At 37.2% G+C, this 24,830-nt stretch overlaps 1 protein-coding gene across 1 annotated transcript in view; it reads left to right on the top strand.

The window, feature by feature from the left end:
- The window catches only part of MAN2B2 (mannosidase alpha class 2B member 2), a 32,331-nt gene extending 9,591 nt beyond the window's left edge, over positions 1–22,740 (top strand). The window contains exons 4-19 of the mRNA XM_074904478.1: positions 1,446–1,618; positions 2,881–2,996; positions 3,981–4,158; positions 7,290–7,488; positions 10,742–10,932; positions 11,776–11,962; positions 12,870–13,003; positions 15,104–15,360; positions 17,292–17,483; positions 18,410–18,662; positions 18,768–18,878; positions 18,995–19,187; positions 19,850–19,996; positions 20,366–20,478; positions 21,343–21,460; positions 22,330–22,740. Coding sequence (XP_074760579.1) covers positions 1,446–1,618; positions 2,881–2,996; positions 3,981–4,158; positions 7,290–7,488; positions 10,742–10,932; positions 11,776–11,962; positions 12,870–13,003; positions 15,104–15,360; positions 17,292–17,483; positions 18,410–18,662; positions 18,768–18,878; positions 18,995–19,187; positions 19,850–19,996; positions 20,366–20,478; positions 21,343–21,460; positions 22,330–22,424 — 2,657 coding nt within the window. The 3' untranslated portion in view covers positions 22,425–22,740. The remainder of the gene's footprint in view (positions 1–1,445; positions 1,619–2,880; positions 2,997–3,980; positions 4,159–7,289; positions 7,489–10,741; positions 10,933–11,775; positions 11,963–12,869; positions 13,004–15,103; positions 15,361–17,291; positions 17,484–18,409; positions 18,663–18,767; positions 18,879–18,994; positions 19,188–19,849; positions 19,997–20,365; positions 20,479–21,342; positions 21,461–22,329) is intronic.
- The last annotated feature ends 2,090 nt before the right edge of the window (positions 22,741–24,830 follow it).

Below are 24,830 nucleotides of genomic sequence, written 5' to 3'. Positions count from 1 at the left end.
TGCTTTTGCATCTCCATGAGTCACCACATCACACCGGCCAAGAGGAGGAGAGGGGATGGACATTATGTTTCTTTCCTCATCTGACTTCTATGTTTAAAGGTTGTTCTACAGGTTTAGTGCACTGAACTCAGGACTTCTCCAAAGAAAACACTAATATTGACTGAAGAGTCCTTCTGTTAAATGCAAATACAGCTTTTTCTTTCATTGGAGTTAGCTGCAAAAAACATTATTTCCAATTTAATATTTCATTCTATGTGTAAAAATAATTTTTTTAAAAAAGAAAATTCAAGTTTGATAATTTATTCAGCAGGAGCAAAAATATTAATATATTTTTTAATCCCCATTTATTTTTCCTGAAAGCACTCTGCTCAGTTTGAGTACATACAAACAAAAAAATGTATCCTTGCAATGTGTATGGATTTCATCTTGAGAAAACAAAGCTAGTGCAGACATTTGGGGTCTACATTTCGTATCTTCTCCTGTCTGTCTAGCCAGCTGTGTTTTGGAAGAGCCTTGTAAACTCTGCCTAAAATGTACTTCGGTCAAGAGTTGAAATAAAGACACTGTGAATATTTTCACTAGAGAAGACATTAACCATAGGAAAGATGAAATTAAAAGAGAATGACTTGCAACCTCATTTATTCAAACGTGGTACTAACATTTAGAATGGAGTTAGTCCAAAATGGGGAAGATACGGTTGTATTTTCGAATAGTTCAGAGCACAATTCCAGAACTATGAAATTAAGATTTGCACATTTTCGGGTTTTTTATTATGAGAATCCTAGTGTGATATACTAGAGTTCTGACTAAAATCTACTGTTTAGCTGGTTATTTTGCTTTTGCTTACATGGTTTGTCTGTGTTTATTCCATTGTCTGGTCTTTCTGGTTTGGAGGTTTCTTTTTTGAAACTCATTTCAATACAAAATTAATAACATTGGTTGTAAATAACATCTTGTATCAAGATTGCTATTAACCTTTGGCTTTTTTCTTTTTTTATGATTGAGTATCATATTCATACTAGTTTAGTTTACTGGATGGCTTGCCTGTCCCTTTGTCATTGATACGAGACTGAAATTTTCTGAGAATGGATGGTATGATTTGAGCAAACACAAACTAAACCCCAGCCTGTTGTTTTCATGCAGACTCTAACCTGGCTATTAGCCTTAACCTAATCTGTATCTAAGTACTTTTTCCCAGGCTGGTCTCTAATTATAATTCCTTTTTGTTACTCATCTCTTATGATGTTAATAGGTTATACTTGGCATAGCAAATAGCAATATAAACATTGTCAGTGTGAAACTGTCTGCTGTGAATCATTAAATGCTTTGGAAAATAGCAACAAAGAGCTATCCTTTAAGTGCTTATATGTAATACTATATGCCTATTAAATTTATAAAATGAACTTATAAAAGTGTTCCTAACATAAACAAATTTTGCTTTGCAGAAGGCCATGGATTTTTGTATGAAACTTTTGGGATCAGGCCTCAGTTTTCTTGGCATGTTGATCCTTTTGGAGCTTCAGCTACAACACCAACTCTCTTTGCTCTGTCTGGTTTTAATGCTCATCTTATTTCTCGGATTGACTATGATCTGAAGGCTGACATGCAGAAAAACAAGGTAAAAATACCCGTAGAAATGGAACCCATTGTCAGTCTCTACTTACAGTAATCTAAACCATGACATTAAGATAAGCATCTCTCTGATCTGTGCAAGAAAATATAGGTATTTCTTCTCTACATGTGACATGCTGATTGTATGTGGTAAGGGTGGAATATATTGATAAGTATATTGATAAGGATAAAGTCTAGTCTGGCCTGAAGAAGACACGAAATGTGGGCAGTTGGGCAACGTGTAAATTGACACTGAATTAGGAGTGTTGGAACTGGAAGCATCTAGAATAGGTGTCAGCTTCCCCTGAGAAAATTTCAGCTATGTTGATTTTTATATAGACTGTTTTAAAGTCTAGTGCATATGTTTGGGCATGGTGGTTGTCATGCGTGGAACATTTATTTGTGCCTGTAAAAGTGATAATACTAGATCAGTTAGGGTGGCAGCTAATAACTTTTTTTCTGAATTCATTTTTTGTTTCATGTTCTGCCTTCTCTCCCATAGTGTCCCATACACAGCAAATGTTTTTCTTTTCATATCACAGTGTTGGATCCTGATCTGTCATCAATTTTATATACTAAATGATGTGAAAATCAGGGGCTTTTACTAGTATGAGCTGGGCGTTAGGCAGTTTTTATGAATCTTGGGTGAAACTCAAGCGTCTCTGAGAAAGACAGCAGAATTCCTGTTGAATTTGGTGAAGCCGAGACCCACCACTTTGTTTGCAATAAATTGCTGTACTTCCTTTTTGCTAAAATCTTTTATGAGCTTTTGACAATCTTCTCCCATCTAATTTTTCTTCTGGCACTTGACAGTCTGGAGGCTTCCAAAACTGTAAAAATTCTGTTTCAGTTGATCAAACATTGATTCCCACTGACTGCAGTGTAATCCAGACTACATCTGGGTCTTTCCTAGCTTAGTGGTGTTCAGCTTTCATTGAAACAAGTGAGGTGTAATGCCTGTGATAAGCTAGGCTTACATCTGAATTTTAGCAGTATGCTGGCAGTGTGCTCCCTCCTCTTCCCCAGCAATTTGAATAGAAAGTGGCAACTTTCTATTGTAGCCTCTTATATATCATATATAGCCTCTGTAGCCTCTTATATATCATATGCGACCTTGCTTGGGGTGCCATTGGCTGGTCTGAAGTAAAAGCAGTTGAAGTGTTAAGTGGTGGAAAGGAGTACGGGAGCTCTGAAGTCTTCAGTTGTTAATGATGGTATTTCTGTGCTTGTCATCAAGGGTAACGGTTTCTTACTTTCTTTGTTTTCCAGAAGCTTCAGTTTATATGGCAGGGCTCTCCTTCCTTATCTGAAAGACAGGAGATCTTCACCCATGTTATGGATCAGTACAGCTACTGTACCCCGTCACAAATACCTTTTTCAAACAGGTCTGAAGTTTTCCCAAATAGGCAGAAATATTGATCACTTCTGAGGGTTTATATTGTTGGAGTTTAAGCGTTTTCTTTGACTGTTTTCTTTCAGCAGTACTCTACTGCTTTCTCACGACCTGGTCAAGGAGATGTTTAGACTCTCTAGATCTGAGTCACGATTATTAAGCACCCCCATCTACCCACCAGAATACACCTAACAATTGAATGCTTAAAAGTGATACTTGCTACTGACAGCCGTTTAAAATACTTCAAAATATTAACAGACTTTTAAAATAATGTTTTCTAGCACCAAGAGGCTCAGATCACAGGTACTGCTTTCATCTACATGTATATATCATGTCAGTCCTTATCCAAAAAATATAGAATAAAAATGTGAAACAAATCAATTGATGTAAACAGAAAATGTCCAAAGCAGAACTGGGGTTTTGTTCCTCTGCCTGGAAAGTTAAGATTTAAAAACTCTTAAGAAGCTCAGTATGGACTTGGCTTTTGCTAATCAATTTTCTGTGGGAAACTTTCAGCATTAATTGGGCTGAGATTGTGTATATTATCTGTGTATAAAGTGACTAAAATTTTCCATTTACTTTGTGAAAAAAATCTGAGAGCTTTTGAAAACTTTGTTTTACTCACTGGCTTATCCAGTAAAATAAGCCTTTTTATAAACAAAGTCAACTTGGGGGAACATCCTCATTGTTACAAAGCTTGCTGTTTTGTCCTGTGATTTCTTTATTCTATGCCAGCAAGCAGTGGGGACTTGGAAAGTTGCACAGTGTGAAATTAAAACTGGAAAACCTTCCCCCTACCTCTGCTCCCAAGTAAACACTGAAGCCAAAATACTAGCAATGAATATAGACTGGGGGTTTTTTTAATTATTTTTTTCTTCCTTATTCCCCGTGTGTCTGCATTTTATCCCAGCACCTTTTGATGTTTCCCAGTTGAATAAATCCTGTTTATAGCCTATTGCTTTCTCCTTCTACTTAGATCAGGATTTTATTGGAATGGAATTGCAGCTTTCCCAGATCCACCCAAAGATGGTGTTTATCCAAACATGAGTCTCCCTGTTACAGATACTAACATCCATCTGTATGCACAAACCATGGTGGCAAACATTAAGGAGAGAGCAGCCTGGTTCCGAACAAGTGATGTTTTGTGGCCGTGGGTAAGTGCGTAATCAGCATTTGCTTTAGAAATACCAAGTACACCTACAGTATGAACAGTAGGTAGATGGTACTTTGCTACAGTATGTGCTGCAAAAATGCAGGTACAAACCACGTCAGCAGCGTTCTTTCTGATAAGTGGGATCCAAATGTCTGATTAGTAATGAATACCAATAATTTTTAAAACTAGAACTTCCCTGTACAGTCTGCCAGCTGTCTACCAAGTCTTCCACCCTACTTAATATAGAAAGAAATGTGACAAAATTGTAAAGATAACCTCTTGTGAAACTGTATATTGCAATATTACTTCCTTTTTTTTCTCTCTTTTTATTTTGTCTATTTAAACGATCTTTTTACATAACTGCTTAGCACAACATAACTCTGTTAGCAAAAATGACAGCATTACAAGAAAATGTATTGCGCATTAGGTAGACAAGGTCTTTTGTAACTGATGTGTAATCATTTTCTTATACAGTCTTTGTATCTTAGTTAGAAATATAAGCATATACCAGCTTGGTCATTCAAACGCTTTTTTCAGCAATATGCTGTGTTAATTATATCCTACGTATACACGTAGCGCTGATATGCTCTCACAGTTTTTAAGTCCTTAGTAAAGAATAACTTTGCCTAAACTGAAAGTATGGTCTGGTTTTGAATTTTGATGGATGCTGTAAGTCTCATAATTACAGTATTAAAAGTATGATGTGTGTTCTTAAGGTGGTTATTTCACCACAATATCTGTTGTTGCATCAGTCAGAAAATGTTCTCTTTGCAGCTTTGAATTACTAATTTGTTTTTCTCCTGTGTTTGTGACACTGTTGCTTATATTGAATTTTTTTTTTTAGATGTTGAGGGGAGAAGTGGGATGTAATATTCTGTAGTAGTGCTATAGTGGAAGTTATGGTGAAATGGGGAGGAGGGAGTTCTAAATAGTAAGAATAAATTCCAAATGTCTAGATCCAAAACTTCAGTTTTGCAGTAATGTAAGAAAACTTCAGCCTCGGACTTCCTGATTTGTGTGCTTGTGATACGAGCTTTAAGTGAAGCAATAAGTAATAGAGAATGAGTAATATGTTACTCATTCATACTGCTATGTAAAGGAGTAGAGAGAAATAGATACATGGATACCCCTATAGCAAAGCTTAGCTATTTTTTTGTGATTACAAATAGTTTAGAATACTTGGATTATTTTTTTTTTCCCTTCAGTTAAAAGTTAAGGAAATACACATTTTCCCATTTAAAGTCAGACCTCACATCTAGACTGTTGGCACTTTTGTGATGAGTTATATGGACAAACAAGTGTTAATTTATGATCTGAAGCACCTAGTTGTGCGGGAGGAGGCATTGGGCTGTGCGGCAGTGTAAAAGTTCAAACGTGCCCCTCTAGAGACCATAGCAGCACATGTAGGAGGGGGTATGGAATTGTCCCAAGGGCTGGAACTGATCCTTGAGGTGGTTTTGGCCTGTGTGGTTGAACTGACTGTACAGTAATATACAGCATTCCTTTGTAAAGTTTTGTTCAGATAATGGGTGGATGTGATGACTAACTGCCACACGTTCTCCTGGATATCTTTGTTCTACAGACCTACAGTGTTCCTCAGCTACTATGTTCTGTGTCAATGTCAGCAGAGTCTACCAGCCCAGCACATCCCCTTCCGTGGTGCAGTGTCTGCTTTTTATGAGGAAGTCTTCTTGGATCATGAGTTGAAAGTAGTGCTCTGTAAATATGAAGTAGTTTAGGAAGTCTGGTTTGCACTGACTACAGTACTTTTTGGTATTTGGTTTGATATGTTTTAGTAGTTCCTTCCAGCTTGAAGTTGTTTCCCAGTTTCTGTTATGTGCGTGTGGAAGATCTCTGGATATTTCAGAACTTTTCTGTTTTGGAAGTAGAATTTACACTTTTCTGATCCGTGACTCACCCTGTTAAGTCTGAGGGACAGGCATCTGCACTAGGATTCATAAAGGATGTGACAGTGACCTTACTTGAAACACCTATTAAAGGGGAAGGGTATGGCACTCATATCTGGGAAAGAGAGGGAAGAGTAATTGCCTCTGAGTTCAGTTGAACTCATCAGATTCAACACATTCATGAGTTGAATGAGTTCAGCTCATCAGATTAAACTTATTGAGCTCATCAGGTAAACATTGGGATGGAAGACAGGTCTGCAAAGAAAATAGAGCTTTCTCGGCCATTTCTTCAAGCATCCGCTAAGTCTTAAAGGCAAATTGCTGAGAGCATCTTTATTTTGAAAATGAGATCAGGATTGACTTGTGCAATGTTTTCTATCTCAAGCACAGAGACAGGAAGATAAGGATGCATTAAGCTGGTGTCGGTGTTGGAAGTCTTTAATTAGACCTTTTTTGTGGAGGTTTCTTAATATGTTATTGTGCTTCAGATTGGTGCCTATACGGTAATACTGATACTGTAAGAATACGTGTGGTACCATAGCTGACTGACTCTTCTTTTCCTGTTCAGCTATTGTAGCTGAACAAAAGTGTGATTAGTTATGTCATTTTTTAAAATGTTTGTACATGCAGGTAGTCTGTATTGAGATACCTTCAACAAAAGGCAGGAGTTGTGCAAGCATGCTCAAAAAAAAGAGGTTTTAATACACAGTGTATCACCTCTCAACTATTTGGATGAGCATCAGAAGTACTATAGTCTACTGTCATGATGGGGCATCAGCAACACATTGTGTGACATTTGTACCACAGGCATATCTGTCCAGATTGTTTTGTTTCATATTGTGTCTGCAGCATTTCCTAGAGCTGCAAGCACTAAGAGCAGAAAATAAGAACTTCCTTATTTTCTGCTAAGTGGAAGAAATGCAGTGTGAAAAGAAAAAAAAGTTGTCTTTCCAGGCACATATGCATGCATTTTCGAGTTGCTGCCATGAAATTTCATGCTCTTGCACAATTTGGTGTGTCAGATTCTCCCTATCGTAATTCTGGTTGGTTATCAGCTGATCTGTGTGAGTAACCCTACCCATTCTTGACATTTTCTAACAAATAACTTTTATATGGACAGTCAAGATCAAAAGAAATACCACTTTGAGGTAGTCTAGTGTTAAAAGAGATCCTTCTAAATTACATGACCCAGAGCCATTTGTCTGTTCTGTTTTTGAAATTTTAGGGCTGTGACAAACAGTTCTTCAATGCATCTGTTCAGTACTCCAACATGGACCTATTGCTGGATTATGTTAACAAGCATTCTGATGAGTTTGGAGTGACTGTCCAGTATGCCACTGTTGGTGATTACTTCCAAGCAGTTTATAGCAGAAATCTTACATGGGAAATTCGAGACTCTCAAGACTTCTTCCCATATTCAACAGGTATTTAAGTTCACAACTGCATAATATCTGCCTCAAATGTACATATTTAAAATTTTAATAAAGGGAAATTGAGAAAATGAGAACTAAAGTAAGAGGAAAAACACCACCTCCTTGTAACGTTTTATTTACATTATCAGATGTCATCAAATAGACAAGCTGATCCTAACTTAGTGGTATAAGAAAAATTGTAAGGTAGAGGTTGGAATATTTCTTTGGAACACTTGGAAGCAATGGGTAGAGGAAGAGACCCTGAAAGAGTGAGTATAGAAATAGGCAAATTTGGCAAGGAAGATAACCTGAGGTTTTTGTTTTATTGTCTTTGAAAAACAATAGAGTGCAAAGGAATGCTAAGCACAAGGTTTATTCATGTGTGTAATGTCATCCAAATTTTTTTAATGACCTGAAGAAATGTATAGATGGTGCACTAACCAGGTTCAGTTCCAGTTAAAACAGTGAGCAATGAGATGAACCTGTAGGCCTAGGCCATCTGACTGAAATTCAATAAGGTATTTCAGTGGATGGATGAAGGAAAAAGGGTCTGCAAAGTATGTAACACACGACAAACTGGTTAGCAGACAGTAATAGCAAAGGTGCTTTGCAGAGGTGTACCAGCACAACTAATACAAGAAGTCTCTCATGACATTGGAGAGGTCCTTTCTGATCTCTCTAAAGCTAAGAACCTAGGACTCATTCTGCTTCTATTTGTTGACCGTTTGTTTCATGTTTAGACATTTAACTTGTAATTCATTCTTTTCCTCCCACACATTAGCATGCACAAATAACCTGTAGTTTCCCAGGTATTGTGCAGCATTAGATGTGCATGTTACACCTCTTCTCAAAATTAAGCTGTAGTAAGGACACAATGCTCCAGGATCTAGGGAACTGAAAAGACTGAAAGATGCCTAGAAACAGATGCAGGCATGGCCAAATAGAGCCATGTCCCATTGTTATTGTTTAAAAGAACTGGATTATGTGTAGATTAGAGCAGAGATGGAAAACACAACATGGAGTAATCTCTGAATGCCAGGCAGGTAACTGAGGGGCCAAGGCAATCTGAAAGCTCTTACGGTACCTTTTCGTTAGTACAGTGGAATAGGAGTGGTCAAAGTGAAGCAGTTGGTGCTGAGGATTTGATGTCCACACTCTGTGTAACTCCATTAATTGAATGCCCATTAATCCTTGTTACATACTATTGAGAATCTGGTTTGTGAGCTCCAAAACCAATCTTTTATATAAAGCAAAGCATACTAGGTAAGGACGACTGGTAGATTCACTTCACAAGCATGTTCCTGGTCCAAACAAAAGACTGATGTAGATGAACATCTAAAGTCCCTTGTAGCTCTAGGAGAAAGTACAGTCTTTTTCATTATAGAAAGCAGTTTTAAGTTCTAAGGAAAAAAATTGTGTTGTAACTGAAGTTTCAAAAAGTAAAAAGACTATTTGTATTTCTGAAATTTCATGCTATGGTGTGACACAAATTCATTGCAGCTGCTTGTTGCTTGCTTGCTTGCTTCCTACCTGCTACACTACCTTAGTTTTTCAAGCAGATCTGAAAAATACTGGGAAGATATGAAAGAAGGCATGCCATACCCAAAATCCCTTTAATCATTTTCCCCAGTAGATTTACCCTTTTAGGCTTCATATCAAAGTATGCAGAGAGAAGACACAGCTAACTTTTCAGTTTCTAAACTCATTATTTCATTGTCTGGATTATCATTAGAATATCACTGGTATCATTAAAATACCTTTCTGTATAATTGTAGCTACCACTACTTCATCACATTGTTAGGCACTGTGGATGTATATCTCAGACTATTACAACTCAAATTTAGTTTATATATCCAATATTATGTAATGTGTCTGTTAACTTTTAAATTAATAAAAATAACTATTGCTTCCTGTGAATCATTGCATGGACTGATCCCTCACTCACCTCCCTCTAGGGATCATGTCATGTCTATTATAACAATTTGCTGATAAATGCACTGCCGATTTTAAGTACTAATATTCTTTTACATCTGGGCTCTTACCTGTATCTTTTGGCATAATTTACAGGAGTAGTCGATTGCCACTAGCTTGCATAATAGTAGCACCTTCAATGTTCCAGGTGGGTGCCCACACATAGATGCAATTTCTTCCCCAAACGGCTTACTGTGCCTTGCAATTGCAGTATAGATTTGAGTGCGCTTTCTCCCACATACTATTTTGCTTCTGGATGATTAATCCTCTCTCATTCTTTATATACTGTGTTATTATGAGTCACTTATTGGGCTCAGTGTCATTTCTGACATACACCTTTGAAACTCAAGGTTTTACTCCCAGGTAAGTATTTCCTTTTTCTACTCTACATTCATTGTACTATGTTAGTATGCATATGTGACTATTCTGCTTGTAACCTTGAAAATTGAAATGGAATTAATTCTGTTTGAAATCCTAACATTTTTCAGGCCAAAAATAATTTGTCCTGAAGTTTTTGAGCAAAAGATCCCATTTTGTAATTGTTGCCTTTGATCCTGAGCTGTTAGAAGATTGTCAGGGTTGCATATATGCACTTTATAAAGCACTTTATGCGACTTCTCTCTGAGAAAACTCTCGGTGGTATATTTAAAAAAAAAATCCCCCCAAGACAAAACAAAAAACCTACTAAGTAGAGATTTGGAAGTTTTAAAGACAAATATTTGTTCTCCTAGTTTACTCTATGGAATACTGGAACATATTAGCACAAATTAACTGTTGAAATAGTTTCCACTGACCACTTGAGGGCATCTTTAGATGTAGTTTAGAGTCATCACATCACTGTTTCTACTCCATTTTGAGGAAATTAAATGTAAGATAAATCCCTTTGACTAAAGGGAGGAATATAGAGAGCTTCTATCAAGCAGTAACCAAGGATTATAATCCACTTTCTTTATTCATGAATAATAAAATATGCTTCGGTGAAACTTCTAAAGTTGTTTTGTGCAGATCCACAAAGAAGAAAATTCTGCAAACACAGGTTAACTTAGTCAATAATGGTTTTGTATCAACACTCGTATTATTAGGCCTGTAGGAAAGATTGTAGTTTTCCAAAGTACACATTAATGGCTGTGTTTGTTTCTTTATAGGGCTTCTGACTATTCTATTTGATGACTGGTGTGTAAACCAACAGCAGGTTTCGTATAAGAAGCTGTGCAGTAGTCGTCTAATAAATAACAAATAAGTGATAACTGAAATGGTATTTTAGCATGTATTAGATCTGTTCAACTCTTAACAGAGCCGTTTCAAGCATGGACTGGGTTCTATACTTCTCGGAGCACATTAAAAGGAATTGCAAGGAGAGCAAGTTCACTGCTTTATGCTGGAGAGTCTTTTTTCACACTGTATGTCCTGGAACACCCAGCAAGTTCTATTTGCAAATGTAGAGCCTTAAAGCAACTTCAGAGCCTTAGATGGGCAGTTTCAGAGGTAAAGACTGATTTATTTTTTTAATTTGAATGAAAATGGTTATTGCCCAAAGGCAAAGTTTTGTTTAAACATTTCAACTGAAGTGTCTTGAGGTTGTATTTATGTTTTTAAAAATAAATTTCCCCTTTACCAAGCCGTAAGTAAAAATAAAGCAATTTTTCAAAAAAACATCTTGAAACATGACTTCAGCCCCTTAGCCATGCATTCAAGACATGGTTACTGGCAAATGTTTTCTTTAGCTGGTAAAAGAGTATGTGGCTTCAAAATTCACACGTGAAATTTCTTTTCTTAATGTTGTTTTTTATTTACAAAATGGTTTTTAAAAATAAAATAACCAAAAACTGAACTAACTGAAAACTACTGATAAACTCTACTTCTGCAAGTTAGAACAGAAAGCAGAGATTTGTTTTTTCAGAATTCAGCAGCTAATTCATCAGCCTCATACCATTAACCATTTACAGGCCTCAGTGCTTTTGCTGGTAATATTTTGTCAGCTAAGTTATTGACCAGATCTTAGTAGGAAATGAAAACCCTGTCATGTTACGGTATTTTTGCTGCTTTTTTTTTTTTTTTGTAACTTGTATTTTTTTTTCCTCTAAGTATGTAACTTCAATAATTTCTAAATACTAGAAGAGGAAGATATATAGAGGGACCTATCTTGATTTTGACCATTCAATATATAGCAATTTGGAGTAAGCAAAATGTGAATTTGTGAATATAGCTGTGATACCTTATTATTTTAAGTTATATGTCTGAAGATTAATGGACCATGTTAATGCAAATGCAAACCTGAAGTTGTCATCCTGTTGCATTGTGACCTTTCAAATTACTCTTAAATGTAAGGTCCAGCACCACGATGGTATAACAGGCACAGAGTCTCCCAAGGTGAAGGACATGTACATGAATAACTTGATGTATGGAATGTTCAACGTAAAAAAGCTAATGGCTTCCATAATCTTTGACATGAACAATGCGAAGAAGAATGGAGAGGTCTATTCTTCTGTTTACAATATAGACTCAGGAATACCAGGTACATTTTAACACGGCTTTTCCAATTTTCAGGCTACCTTATAAAAGCAATTGTGTTTTCCTCAAAAACAGTCAACATACTATGTACCACTTAAGTTCTGTGAACCACAGCTGGAAAATCCTGTTTGCTTTGTAAGATCTGCTGGACTCATATGAATTTATGAGCTCTTAGATCTCAAGCATCTGAAACCAGGATCTTTAAACTGATGCAAGGCAGAGTGCTGTCCCAGTGCATATATTAGACCTGGCTCCCAGATTCAGACCTTAGCTGTATAACAGAGGGGTGGAAGAGGTGCTGATTAAGGTGATTACTAAACTAACCTGACTATGCAACATAAGATTACACAGTAAGAAGCACAGTCACAGTTGAGAAATGGCCTTGCTGTAGTGTACTGCCAGCTTGTGTGAAAAATACAAAGGAATTTTTATGGAGTCTATTCTAAAGACTGTACATTCCCTTTTATCATTACTTTGGAAACTTTTTAAACTGTCACATGGAAGTAGTGCCGTGAGCTGCTCAACAGACTGATTTTGTTTCTGCAGGGTTGTTTTTAGATTAGGCTTCTCAATTGATCTTCTGTATAACTCTGATAAAGTTAGTATTGCAGGACAATGAGTTGTGGTAAGCTGCTTATTTTCACTAAATCCATTTACATTCAACTCAGGTCCTATTTTCAGAATACATTGTGTCTTTTTATTGGGTAAAGAATAGAAGAATAAAGCAGAAGAGGCTTTTATGAAGCACTTTAAAATGTTTTCCTTTTTTCAGTCATGAAGTTTTACTGTGGGGTTTTATGTTAAAATTTTGTAAGATGGTTGTATCTAGACAGATCTCAAATAATTTTTAATATCACATTTTTAAAATACATCATTTTAGTGACTGATAACTTTTGTTTGTCTGCACAAAGGTGCTACAGATATTGACCAGTATGTTGTTGTCTATAATCCACTGGCATGGAACATCACTACCTTTGTCACAGTTTCTGTCAGCCACCTGGCAGTGAGTGTATATGATGAACTGGGACGTTCTGTACCAGCACAGGTACTTAACTTCGTTTCTTTCTGTTGCTTTTCTTTCACTTGTCAGTTTTCACTGGCTTGATCCTACCTCCTGCCAAAGTGTAGAAATATATAGTATTACAGAGAAAACAGATATTAGTTAAAAGCAGGATTTTCCTAGTCCTTCTTCAAGTTTTTTTTTTCTTTTTACTTGCCTATTCTCTCAACTAGAGCTAGAATGTTTTTCTCTTAATGTCTAGAAGGGCTTCCTGCTCTTCTGCTGTGTTTGGTTTGTCCTTTGCATGCCTGCTGTGTGTGACCTGGCACTTCTTATCTTGCTTTTCTTTCTATAAAAAACTCTGTTTCCAATAAAGCCTTTTTGGTTGAAGCCCTGCCCTGTAATTGACAGTCCTGTTTTTACAGTTCACAGATTGCCCTGGAAAGAGATTTAAGAAATGTAGGTCTTATTTACAAACCCAAAAGAAGCCGGGGACAGTCAGCTGCCATATGACATATCATTCTGTCATGGCCAAGCTCCATGACAAGGCCAGCTGTTCCCTGGGAGAGAAGGTGACCTCAAGTGAAAGCTAGCACTAGCCTTTCTCAGGAGCATCTGCTGTAGAGAGTGCATCATCATCAAAGGCTTGGTAAGCCTGTAGGAATGCCTCCTCCACTGAAGAGGTGTGACACAATTCCAGATGCTCCCCTGGCTCTGCGATGCCAAATAGCGTGTTCTGCCAGCTGGACAGAGTTTCTGTTATCAGTGGCTTATGACTATCACCATGCATCAAGGCACACTCTAGTCAGGTAGTGATACACAACAGCTATTTGTTGTTTCTGCATATATGCTTGGTGGCGTAAGACCATACCGGAAGCCATCAGTCTCCTGGGTTAGCACATGGTCATGTTTATCTGTCAGCTACTTACCTCTCAGAAGTCCTGCTGGCTGAATTGCTTTAGCCTGGTAAGATACAAGGAGGAAATTCACATGTATTTAAAGTATTTACTTCAGGTTTTAGGGTGCCCTGAATTCAATCTGTCATTCTTTATTTTAAAAAGACAAAGTTCTCTGTTGCAAAGTTTGTCTGTACTTTCTTTTGCTGGACATTACCCACATGTGCATGTGGATAGTCACTTGAGACTAAATGAAATGAGAAGGTGGTTTAGGGTCTTTTTCTTCCAGTATGTACTGTTTAAAAGTACATTCGTATTGCACCCACCTTCATTCTGACAGAAAGAAATCTTTAGCTCAGAATCCTGATGTGAGCATGTGGCTGAGAGGGGATTGAGGCTTGGCCAGTGCTCTGCTACCTTCTGCACCATATGTGTGAGTTGTATAGCGAAGGGAGGAAAGGGGAGAAGGCCCTGTTGATGCCACTAAGGTTAAGAGGCCTGCAGTGCGAGTAACAGGAAACATGCCAGTCCACAGTGTGAAGGTACAAACAACTTGCTTTAATTTCTGATTAGTCATAACTAACCTCTTCGTCCATGTAATCTCTAGCCAGTATTTCTCTAGCCACATTTTCTTGCCCCAAACCGAAAGCACTACTGAATATAACATTAATGGGCAGGACACTTGTAATTGAAAGAGGATTAAAAACTCTTAAGGTATTTTGATGTTAAGTAACACTGGTGTTCTCTTTCCTGTTCAGAAGTAAGCCACAAGCTTCTACCTCCCTCTCTGTGTGCCTTACTAAAGGTGAGGGCACATCTGAGTGCTTCCTCCTCTTTCCGTGAGTTTTCTCATACTTGCACTAGTCATGTCCCTTATGTTTCAGTCTTTTTTCTGTCATTTGACTGATCAGTTTAATTTGTGATTATTTCTGCACATATAGACATTTAACAATGTGATCTTAAATCAAGATCTATGATTCCGTGTTCACATTAAAATAAGATCTAATTTTGTAGTTTGCTTAGTGGCCCTCTTTCCTTCAGAGAAAGGCTAAAACTTAATCCAAGTTCACCAAACTCCCAATTAAAGGTAGCACTGATCGACATTATAATTGAGAATTATAAGAATGGCATGTTTAGAAACCTGTTTTGAAGTAGTGGCTACTTTATGAATTTAGGGCTTACAAGACATGTAGCTGCTTTGCTAATGAATTTTCTCTAATGGAACATTGTTTTGTATGTTAACATGTAGGTTCAAAGCTCAGTGGAGTCCCATTCTGCCTATGATCTCTATATTCTAGTTGCAATAAGTGGTCTGAGCTACAGAAAATACAGTGTTAAACCCTTGAGTGGTAAACAGTCTGCATTTATTGGAAGACCAGTCAAGTACAAGCGAAAAGACATAGCTCGTGCAGATCAACAAAGTCGACAGTTGTTTCCTGTGGTTAACAACTGCTACCAGGTCTTGTTTGACCAAAACACAAATCTAATGCACAGTATTACAGAGAGGTGAGATTGCCTGCTTGTTTTTAATAATGTTTCAGATTCTGTAAAACCTTTTGTAAAAATAAGCCCAAGGACTGTATCATGTGTCTTAATTCTGAAACTTAACTAAGAAAATGTTCTTCACAATTATTATTTTTTATCTCCAGTTCACATCATCAACTCTAGTCTAGGTATGATTTCATACTATTTCTGTAATGTTGCCCTGTTTAACCATGCAGTCAAAGATTGTGTATCACAGTATTAAGTAGCAGATCAGCAGGATCTCACTGTGCTTTAGAACTAAAGAGGGTTATGAATGTGTGTTTGTATTAAAAATAAGTAAGCACATACGCTGTGGCTATACAATGAGCCTAATGTAAAGCAAGAGCTTTCTCTTACTCATCAGTAGTGTTTTGCAAGTCCTGTATCGCTGTTTCAGTGGTAGGAAACTACAAAACTTTTTGAAAGGAAGCATTTAACTAAGGAAATTCTACTTAATCGGGCAGATAAAATGGAAGAACAATCAAGATAGAGGTGAGATTTGGGGTTTGCAGATTGTCTTTTTCAGCTGATGTGAATTGGCCCGATTCCTTCAGCTTCAGTGGATCTGTGCTGCTTTTTGCCTGCTCAGGATTCAGATTGTCAGCTACGTACTGATGGAAAATTTTTGACCCCTTTGGCACTGGCCTAGTGATTACTAGACCTTTTCCACCTTTTGAGTTTTTGTTCATAATTCTGCCTCTGAGAGCAAGAACTTGTTCTGTAATATAGTTAATAGCAGCTTTAAAAGTAACAGATGTGCTGTAATTAAGAGCCCTAAAGTAAGTACTTCCTCAAAGTGCCTCTGGATCCTAACTGTTTCCAGATACCATGAGGAAAATAGTAAGAACCACAATGAGGAAGAACAAAAATCTGAATTCAAATTCCATTTTTCTCTACCCTGTTCTGGCAGACAGCAAAAGCTGCAATTCAGCATGTAGAAAAAATGGGATATTCACTTTCTTCACAAGCCTTCAGGCAAGCCCAGCATGTTTGAGTCTCGGGAAGTTTGCTTTGGGGATAATGGGAAAGAGCAAGGCATCAGGTCAGAATGGGAGCAAAGGTTAAAAACTGTGAAGCCTTATAAAGTTTAGCTGCAACAGTTAGACCTTCTCGCTCCTGCCCCTGCACTGGAATTGCGTTATAACTGGAGTAGTAGATAAGAATTGGATGTTTCTCTCCTCAGTCATTACAGTTTGATTTCATACTGTAATAACACCAGCTAAAATAGTTGGCAGTTTAAATTTCTGTGCCAGACTAAGTGATTTTTCCTGTTTGCCAGCAAGGCTCCCAAAGAGGAGCAGAGTAGGTAGCTGAGGGCAATAACATCTTAAATTGGCTTCATATGACTTTCCAAAGACTGTGATACAGAGTTATGAATAGCTAAACTGTAATCTTCAGGGGAGAAGGGAAGACACAAAGTAGGTACCAAGTGAGTGTAAATTTTGGTATCATATTGCCATTATATTCGTTACCAGTGTTAGATATGGAAATTTGCATCATACTGATTTACATACCTACAAAGTCAGTTAAATGAACCGGATTATTCATTAATATGATGCGACATACTGCATTTTGTGCAATGGGTAGTGTTTGATCCTGTCGCAACTCTCCCGTCAAAACAATGAGCTAATGTGGAAGGTCTTTCTGTCTTAACATGTTTCTGTTTTACAAAAGTATAAAGTGACATAGAAATTTAATTTATTTACACACTGAAAGATGTCTTGAAGAGAAGCAATTTAATGCTCTTCTGTCTCCATTTCCTAAACCTTATAAAATCAGTTATTTGCTTTGAGGAAACTTTTTTTTTTTTCTTACATTCCCAGCCTCATTCCTGTTGCAGTTCAGCTTTGCATCTATTAAGTACAAAATGTATTTGTAAGTAATATAATTTTTCCTCTTCTGTGGATTCACAGGGAGACTAACCAGACTATCCAGTTGACCCAGGAGTTCCTGGAGTACCATGCGAATGGAGATGTGACGAAAGGGCCCATTTCAGATAACTACTTATTTGCCCCAAATGCTTCAGCTGTTTCAGTATCAAAAGCAGTGGGATTGGAATTGGTTTCTGGAAACTTGATCACAGAGATACGGCAGTATTTCTACAGGTACGACACCATTACAGCTTCACTTCACCAGAATGTTTAATTCTCTGTAGATATGTATGAGATGAATTCTTTATAATTACTCCTAAACAGTGAGCTCTGTGTACTGTTTAGGTTTTAGACAAAAGTACTAGCATGCATCTGCTAAATGTAGTGCTGAGGAAGCACTCCCATAAACAGCACATATTTAAAGAAAGATTGTTCAGAATTATCTTCTGTGGTTTGCTTTATAGTGCAGCTTCTGTTGGGATCCTGGTTCCGTACAGTTCAGTGAAAACTGCAGCTAACACCTTCTTACACTGGTAGAATTTGGACGTAATGGTTCATTTTTATAACTGTGAATATCTGCCTTACAAGTAAATTAGAGAGAGGAGAAATGAATCCTAGAGAAGGACACTCTGCCACCGATGAACCAGCTACTTTTCTGTGTTAAAATTGTATTAGTGTCTAACCCCTTCACCCTCTTTCAATTTGATTATTTAATTGAAGCCTTTTGCTTTACATGGCACTGTACCTGGATTGTAGTTGAGAAGGACCTTTGGAAAACAGTGGAATTCTTGCACCAAAATTAATGTTACCCAGATTGAAAAAATATCTGTACTCTGTAGAATGTAAATATGTTGCTTATGGAGTCATAACTATTTTTTAATTTTTTGTTAATTTTGAGAAAAGCAGAGCCTCTCTAATCAAATGAAGAGTCCTCCTTAACGCTTGCAACACTAAAGAAATTTGTAGGATATCATTTACTCCAACTGAATATCTGTACATTTGAAAATTCAATTGAAATTTAAAATAATTGTACATGAAATATACAGAAAACAGGCAAGAAAGTTGTCTACGTGTAGGATGATGTTATGAATGATTTGCAAGTCTTGACATAACCGATCAAGTGCTATAAACTCTGCATATCTTTTCTCTCATTTTTATAGTAATGTTACTGCTCAGGATTACATATATGCAGTATATACCAGGATTTATACAGTACCAGAAGGCTACGATGGGAAGTTGCTTTGCCATAGGATAGAGCAAGAATACAGCGTTGGGCCTTTGGAATTAAATCGTGAAGCAGTTCTAAGAACAAGCACAAATTTGAACACTAGGCAGCTCCTCTACACCGACAGCAATGGATATCAGATTCAGAAAAGACCATTCAAGGCATATGTGAATAACACGGTAGCTCGGGTAGGCACAAAGGTGTAATCCAGAGTCAGGTGTGTCTTATCTTTGTTCTCCTGTACTGTTACCTGAGTTAATTCTATCACTGCGTGGTTTACTGTGTGTTTTCAGAACTATTATCCTATGGTGCAGACTGCCTACATTGAAGACGATACAATGAGGCTGATGCTGCTTACAGAAAGAGCTCATGGTGTCTCAAGTCAAGGAAATGGACAAGTGGAGGTAACTTGTAAAAACTTTTTTTTTTTTCCCTAGGAGAATATAATTTTCTGGCTGCTGATAACATAAGTGAAGCATAATGGCTGATTACTGTTGTGACATTTAACTGCCCAATACAGGTGATGCTTCACAGGAGACTATGGAACAACCTTCAGTGGGACCTGAATTACAATCTCACTTTGAATGACTCTTCAGTGGTTCGTCCTGTCATTTGGCTTATTTTAGGAACCAAGAGTGTCACCAATGTTTTGTATCGCACAAGTGGACTAGCATTAGAACACAGACCAGTAGTAATGTTTGGAGCATTATCAGGTAACTCATTCCATCTCCTGTGCTATCTTTAGTATCTGAATGGCTTATTTGTTTTGCTCTGGTTTATGCTGTTAAGTTTGTAAATGCAGACTTCAAGCCTCCTGTGTGGCAAAGTTAGTATGCAGTGAGTTAGAAGGCAGATTTAGAGCCTGCTAATTACTTTGCATTAATTTCAAACATGGATGTTGTCCAAGTGTATGAAATGTTTCTCTTGTTATGTAATTATCTCTACTTTCAGAGGAGAATAAATTTTGTAGCATCTAATGAGAACAAAATATCCACACAGGGAATTACTGCAAAGTAGCTAGTGCACCATTTATCAGCTTCCTGAATGCTGGGTCCTTAATGACCATTTTTGAGTCAATCCTTTAAAAACATTTGTTTGACTTATTAGCTAAAACTGAAGCCTGGTAGTGGAATAGAAACTTCAAGCTGCAGTGAAATTTGCTTTATGGAAATCTCTAATATACTTCTCCAGCAGTTAAAATCAGTGCTGCTTTCTGCTTTGTATCTAAGGCCTTGGAACAGAAAGCATAGCATCTGCTTTGCATCTGCCTTGGCAGTAAAAGAAAAAATCTCTTTACCCTTCCACAGTACCCTAGCCAGGCTTGTGTGTGTGATGGATGTTTGATGTTTGCTTTGTTTCATTTTGCATGGTGGAGATAAACCAAAGATATCCGGACAACTTCAGCAGAATTCAGTCAGTTCACCTGTAACTGTCCCACCTAATCTTCATCTCCAGACTCTGAGCATTCCAGGGTGGAGATACAGCTCTAATCATGCAGAGCAGGTCCACAGCATCCGCATGGGTAGGTGCTTTCAAAGGGGTGGTTAGATGTTATGCTTTAAAGAAGCTGGTTTTCTTTTCTTTTTATCTTCTATGGCTATACTTTTATTTATTCAAAGTGTCAAATTCCTCTTTCAAGAAAGTTAATTGTACTGTGTGATTGCTTTACTCATAGTAAAATATTTCTCCTTCATGAGCTCATCATGCCTGTTAGTGTCTTTCCTGTCAACAGTGGGAGCTGGGTATTTCTTGCTGTTAGTGCTCTTGATAATTTTAAAAAATGGGAATTAAGTTCAAATTAAGAGCATATAAAGCTAAAGGAGAAAAAAGCACTGAAAGTTGGTTTTATTTTTAAAGTAAGAAAACGTTCACATTTTGTTTAATCTTAAAGGGAAACAGAAGCAAGGTGATGCAGACTTCAGTCGTGTCCTGCTAAGAATCAGGCACTTGTATGAAGTTGGAGAGGATCCTGTGCTGTCTCAACCTGTGATGGTAAATCTGAAGGTAAATTTAATCCTTTGAGACAGAATACCACTTGAGGTGGTTTTGTTCCAAAGAGAACTGGTTCTGGGATGAAACATCCTGTGTGCTAGAGACTGCACAAAAGATGGATATGAAAATACTAGTATAACTTTAACCTCAGAGGAAAGCAGGTCTTACTCTTACTCAGCTTTGCAGGAGCTGTTACTTCAGATGAAGTTGCTATAGGCTCAGCATGAAAATCTGCTTTGTTGAGCTCTTAGTTGTGTAACACTTCCTGCAGTACCTTAATCAGTGCAGAGAGTGAAAATCTGTTTTGCTGTTTCTTTAGTTATTGGAAGTTGTACCTATAGTTAATGAAATGTGGACAGGATTAAAGAAAACAGTTTTTTCCTCTGTAGTTTTATTTTTGCAAGTTGTTGAAACTTTGGTCATTTCCATCATGTACTGTGTATTTTCACTTTCTTGTTTATTTGCTCTTTCATATAGACATAGATTATTTTATAATACATGGCAGAGGTTTATTCTTTTAAAATGTTTCTGTCATCAAAATCAAAATATCACATGGGGAACAAGGTGTAGGGTTTTCTGGTTTGTTTTTAAAAGTGCAATGTGAGTTTCAGCTCTTGAATGGAGAGATTAATAGGCTCTGAACTCTGCTACAACACAGAGGAAGGTGCAACACCTCAGCTTCTCAGTTTGAAGTGTGGTGAATCTGTAGGTGAGCTTACGCTGCATGACCTAGGAAATTTTTAAAGTCTCTGCTGCTCTGCTTAACAGATCAGTGCTAGAGATGAAAGTTCTACTCTGATCTGTGTACTTGACTGGTGAGTGTGATGCTATTTTCAATAAACTGTGGGTTGTGCCTTGTGTTTTCTTTACTCATAGTCTTTGCTAAAGGGATTAGGATCAGTGGTGCTAGTGGAAGAGCGATCACTCACAGGCATCTGGGATGTAAACGCTTTGAAGCGGTGGAAATGGAAGACTGCGCAATATCCAAGCAAAGGTAGGTGGAATATGGTGGTTGGTGTCTCTGTTGTTGGCTGTTGAAGCTCGATGGATGGTCTAATTAGAAAAATTTAAATATTTGCAAAATTTAAAATGTATTGTTCTTCTATATGACAGACCTTGCATCTGGCAGAGCCTGCAAGCTGTAACATTTAGCAGATTCCCTGCAAGTACTAGACTGCTGTATTTCTCTGATGGCTTGATTTGCCTAGAAGTGTTAACTCCAGGAAGATTTCAAGCTTTTTATCTTTGTTCAGATAGAAATAGCTACTTTATGAATTCACATTTGAGACACAGATTGATTTTGAAAGATGCTGTTGAGTTGTGTTAATCTACTGCAAAAAAACAGATGAGTGCAGTTAAAAATCCCCACTTTAATCGGCTTGAAGTACTGTGTGGATATGAATCAAGTTAGGGCTGACACTCAACTGCTGTGAGTGACCTCATTTCATTTCTCATTCCAGTTAGTTGCTTGGACATTCTTACTGTCACTTACATCCATGTATGTGCCTTGTAAAAAGCTTGCAGAGGTTTTGGGCTGAGCTAGGTGAGAGTTTAGAGCTCTACTTGACCTGCAGCTAGGAACTTGCTTGCTCTTTACTCGTGATGAAGAAAAGGTGCATGACTGCGGAGCTGTTTCACATTTTCTGTGTGAGAAGGTGTGTGAAAAATAGATGAATTGTTGTATATTTTAATATTATGAATGGGTGCATCTTAGACTCCACACTACTTATAGCTTTAAGGAGGAGAATCTTCTCAAACACCAGCTTTTAAGGAAAGGATGACTTAAAACTGTTGAGATAGAATATGTATATTTGAGTAAAGCTGCTTCTTTAAAAAAATTACTAATGTTTGTGTGTTTTGCAGGATTCTCCAACAGCACAGACACCTCAGAAAACTGTATAGTAACTGTTCACCCAAAAGAAATAAGGACTTTCTTTATATACTTTCAAGGTCAATGAAGTCTGACACTGTATTTCAGGAATGAATATGTAATAGCTTCCAATTTTTGTTTCAAGATCTGACTGGTAATCTTGAAAAACATTCTACTGTTGTTAATGAAAGAAATAGTCATTTTGGAATAAACTCTAAATTTAATTAAACTGTTGGCCTGAGTTGTAGGTATTTTTATTGGTTAATTATTTACAGATCTTTTTTGTCTCAAACATGTTCAATTCAAAAAATTACCCTGATGTTGCAGTGCAAGCACATCGAACATTTTTGTGCTTGCTGTGGGTCGTTTTAAAGTGGTTGCTCCTGTGATGCATCACTGTGGAGCACTGACAAAGTAATATTAGTTCTTCAGTCTTTCTAATTAGTGGTGATCTTAAGAGTCTTCTCTTAAGGCTTTTATTGTTAGAGGAGATGACTTCCAGATCACAGAATATACTGATTTACCAAATTATGTTCTGTTTCCACATGCAAAGAGGAATGCCTCTCACGTTTCAGCTACTTTGACTTTGGACAACAACTGCAAAGTTTCTGCTTTGCTCTAAACTGAAATTGAATGTATAATACTGTTTGTATTCCTTTGCACTAAGTTCTTCTAAATTGTGTCTCTTAAGGCTCAGAACTGGTTGGCTTTACTTCATAGTATCATGGTGGTGGATGTTCAGTCTTGTGTTCTGGGTAAACTGGAGCTATTCTGTCAACAGAAGTTGTACTGCCACATGGCCAGTAACTGTCATCACATAACCTGAAGCAGGAACACCGTTCTTATGATACCATGAACTTTCATACTTCTCAGGCTCAAAGAATGTGCACTGTGGTAACAAGAAATGTTTCATTAGCATCACATTGAAGTTAATTATGGAGGACTGTGTTGAGGGGTTAAACTTACACTAAGTGCAAATTCTAGGAAAATCTGATTCAGCAGCAGCAGAAGGAAACTTGGACAGCAGTTAGCTTTCCTAATAACTGGTATGTATTTATGTCCGAAAGAAAAGTTGCATTTCTTTATTTTTCTTGTTAGCTCTGAACAATGTAGAGCTGTAGAATTTGATTCTGTTCACATGCTATGGACAGCTCTACGTATTTTACTTATTCACCGTAAAAATAGCTGAGATGAGAATCAAGTCAGTCACTTCACTGCAATGGTAATGATGAATTATGCTTGGTGCAACACTCTACAAAACTGTCTTTCTGACCAGTGAAATGTAAAACTGAAAGAGGAAATACATAGGTTTAAAAGAGGAAAATAGGTGACTTTTCAGTCAATTAATAATTCCAGATCTAGAATGAGGTAAAAATGACATTTTGCTGTGGTAGTTGTTCTGAATTACTTCAGCTGTTCAATAATTTTCTCCATGTGGAGACACTGTTCAAGAACAAAGGAAACAGTGAAAAGAGTTCTTCCAGAATAGCTATTGAGAAATAGTTATGCTGGAAGAGCTGCGCTAGTGGTTAGTTTTTCCATTTAGACAGCCTGTGTATGCTGACTGGTTGCATCTCATTAAAATCACTGCAGAAACTGCCACATTGTTATTGGACAAAGAAGTTTGTTTCATATTTTCTATTGGTTATTTTTTATACTTGGCTGTAAATATTTACTGATACGCTAATCTAGTTTGCCCTGCTACAGTTAAAGCCATTTTCCTGCAACATTAAGCCCAAAGGCAAAGTATATAGCACTATAACTAGGATGCAGTAAAGCATGATGACAACTATTTTTTGTTTTGTTTTGTGGATGTGTTTGGGAAATTAAATGTGTTCAGCTGAGTCATTTTCCTTGCTTGTATATCTTTCTCATTCCCTCTGTGGTTATACTACGTAGTATAATGGGTATACTGTAGATTACACAGTGGTATGATTACAATTCATATTTTTGTGACTGAAGTGGTATCCACTAATACACGTGCTAGTTAACAGCAAGTCATGCTGGTAGATTACAAAGATTGAACTATATCTTCAGTGGGCAATTGCATGGTCCATCCTGGCTGAGCAGTAAAGAATCCTACAGCTGCTAACTCTGGGCACTGCTTTCCCAGGTGTCAGGCTGATATATTTATAGTAGGCTTTGTTAGAACAAATCCTACAAAAACCTTCTGTACACAGGATACTATAAACAGGAATACCTCATTACCAGCTGATATAGGGGGGTGTGTGTGTGTGTCTTCAATTTGTGGAGAATTTCTGATTTAAAAATTAAAAAAAAAAAAACAAAACCCGCAGAATATTTTATCTGGAGTTATTTCAGTGCAATTGGTCATGAGGGAATAATTTGCCAGAGTCAAATCTTGTATTGCACTGGAGGCATCCAAGACTGTGGTCTGTAAAAATCATGGCATTCCTGCTAAGAAGAAGACGTTGTTGCATATTTTATATGTTCTTTTTCCTGAGATATCTCAGCCCAAGCAAACAGAAGCCTG

The sequence above is a fragment of the Athene noctua genome, chromosome 4 (genome assembly GCF_965140245.1).
Source record: "Athene noctua chromosome 4, bAthNoc1.hap1.1, whole genome shotgun sequence".
NCBI classification, from domain to species: domain Eukaryota; kingdom Metazoa; phylum Chordata; class Aves; order Strigiformes; family Strigidae; genus Athene; species Athene noctua.
The sequence above is the reverse complement of the archived record's forward strand: the minus strand, read 5'-3'. Positions and strand labels throughout refer to the sequence as shown.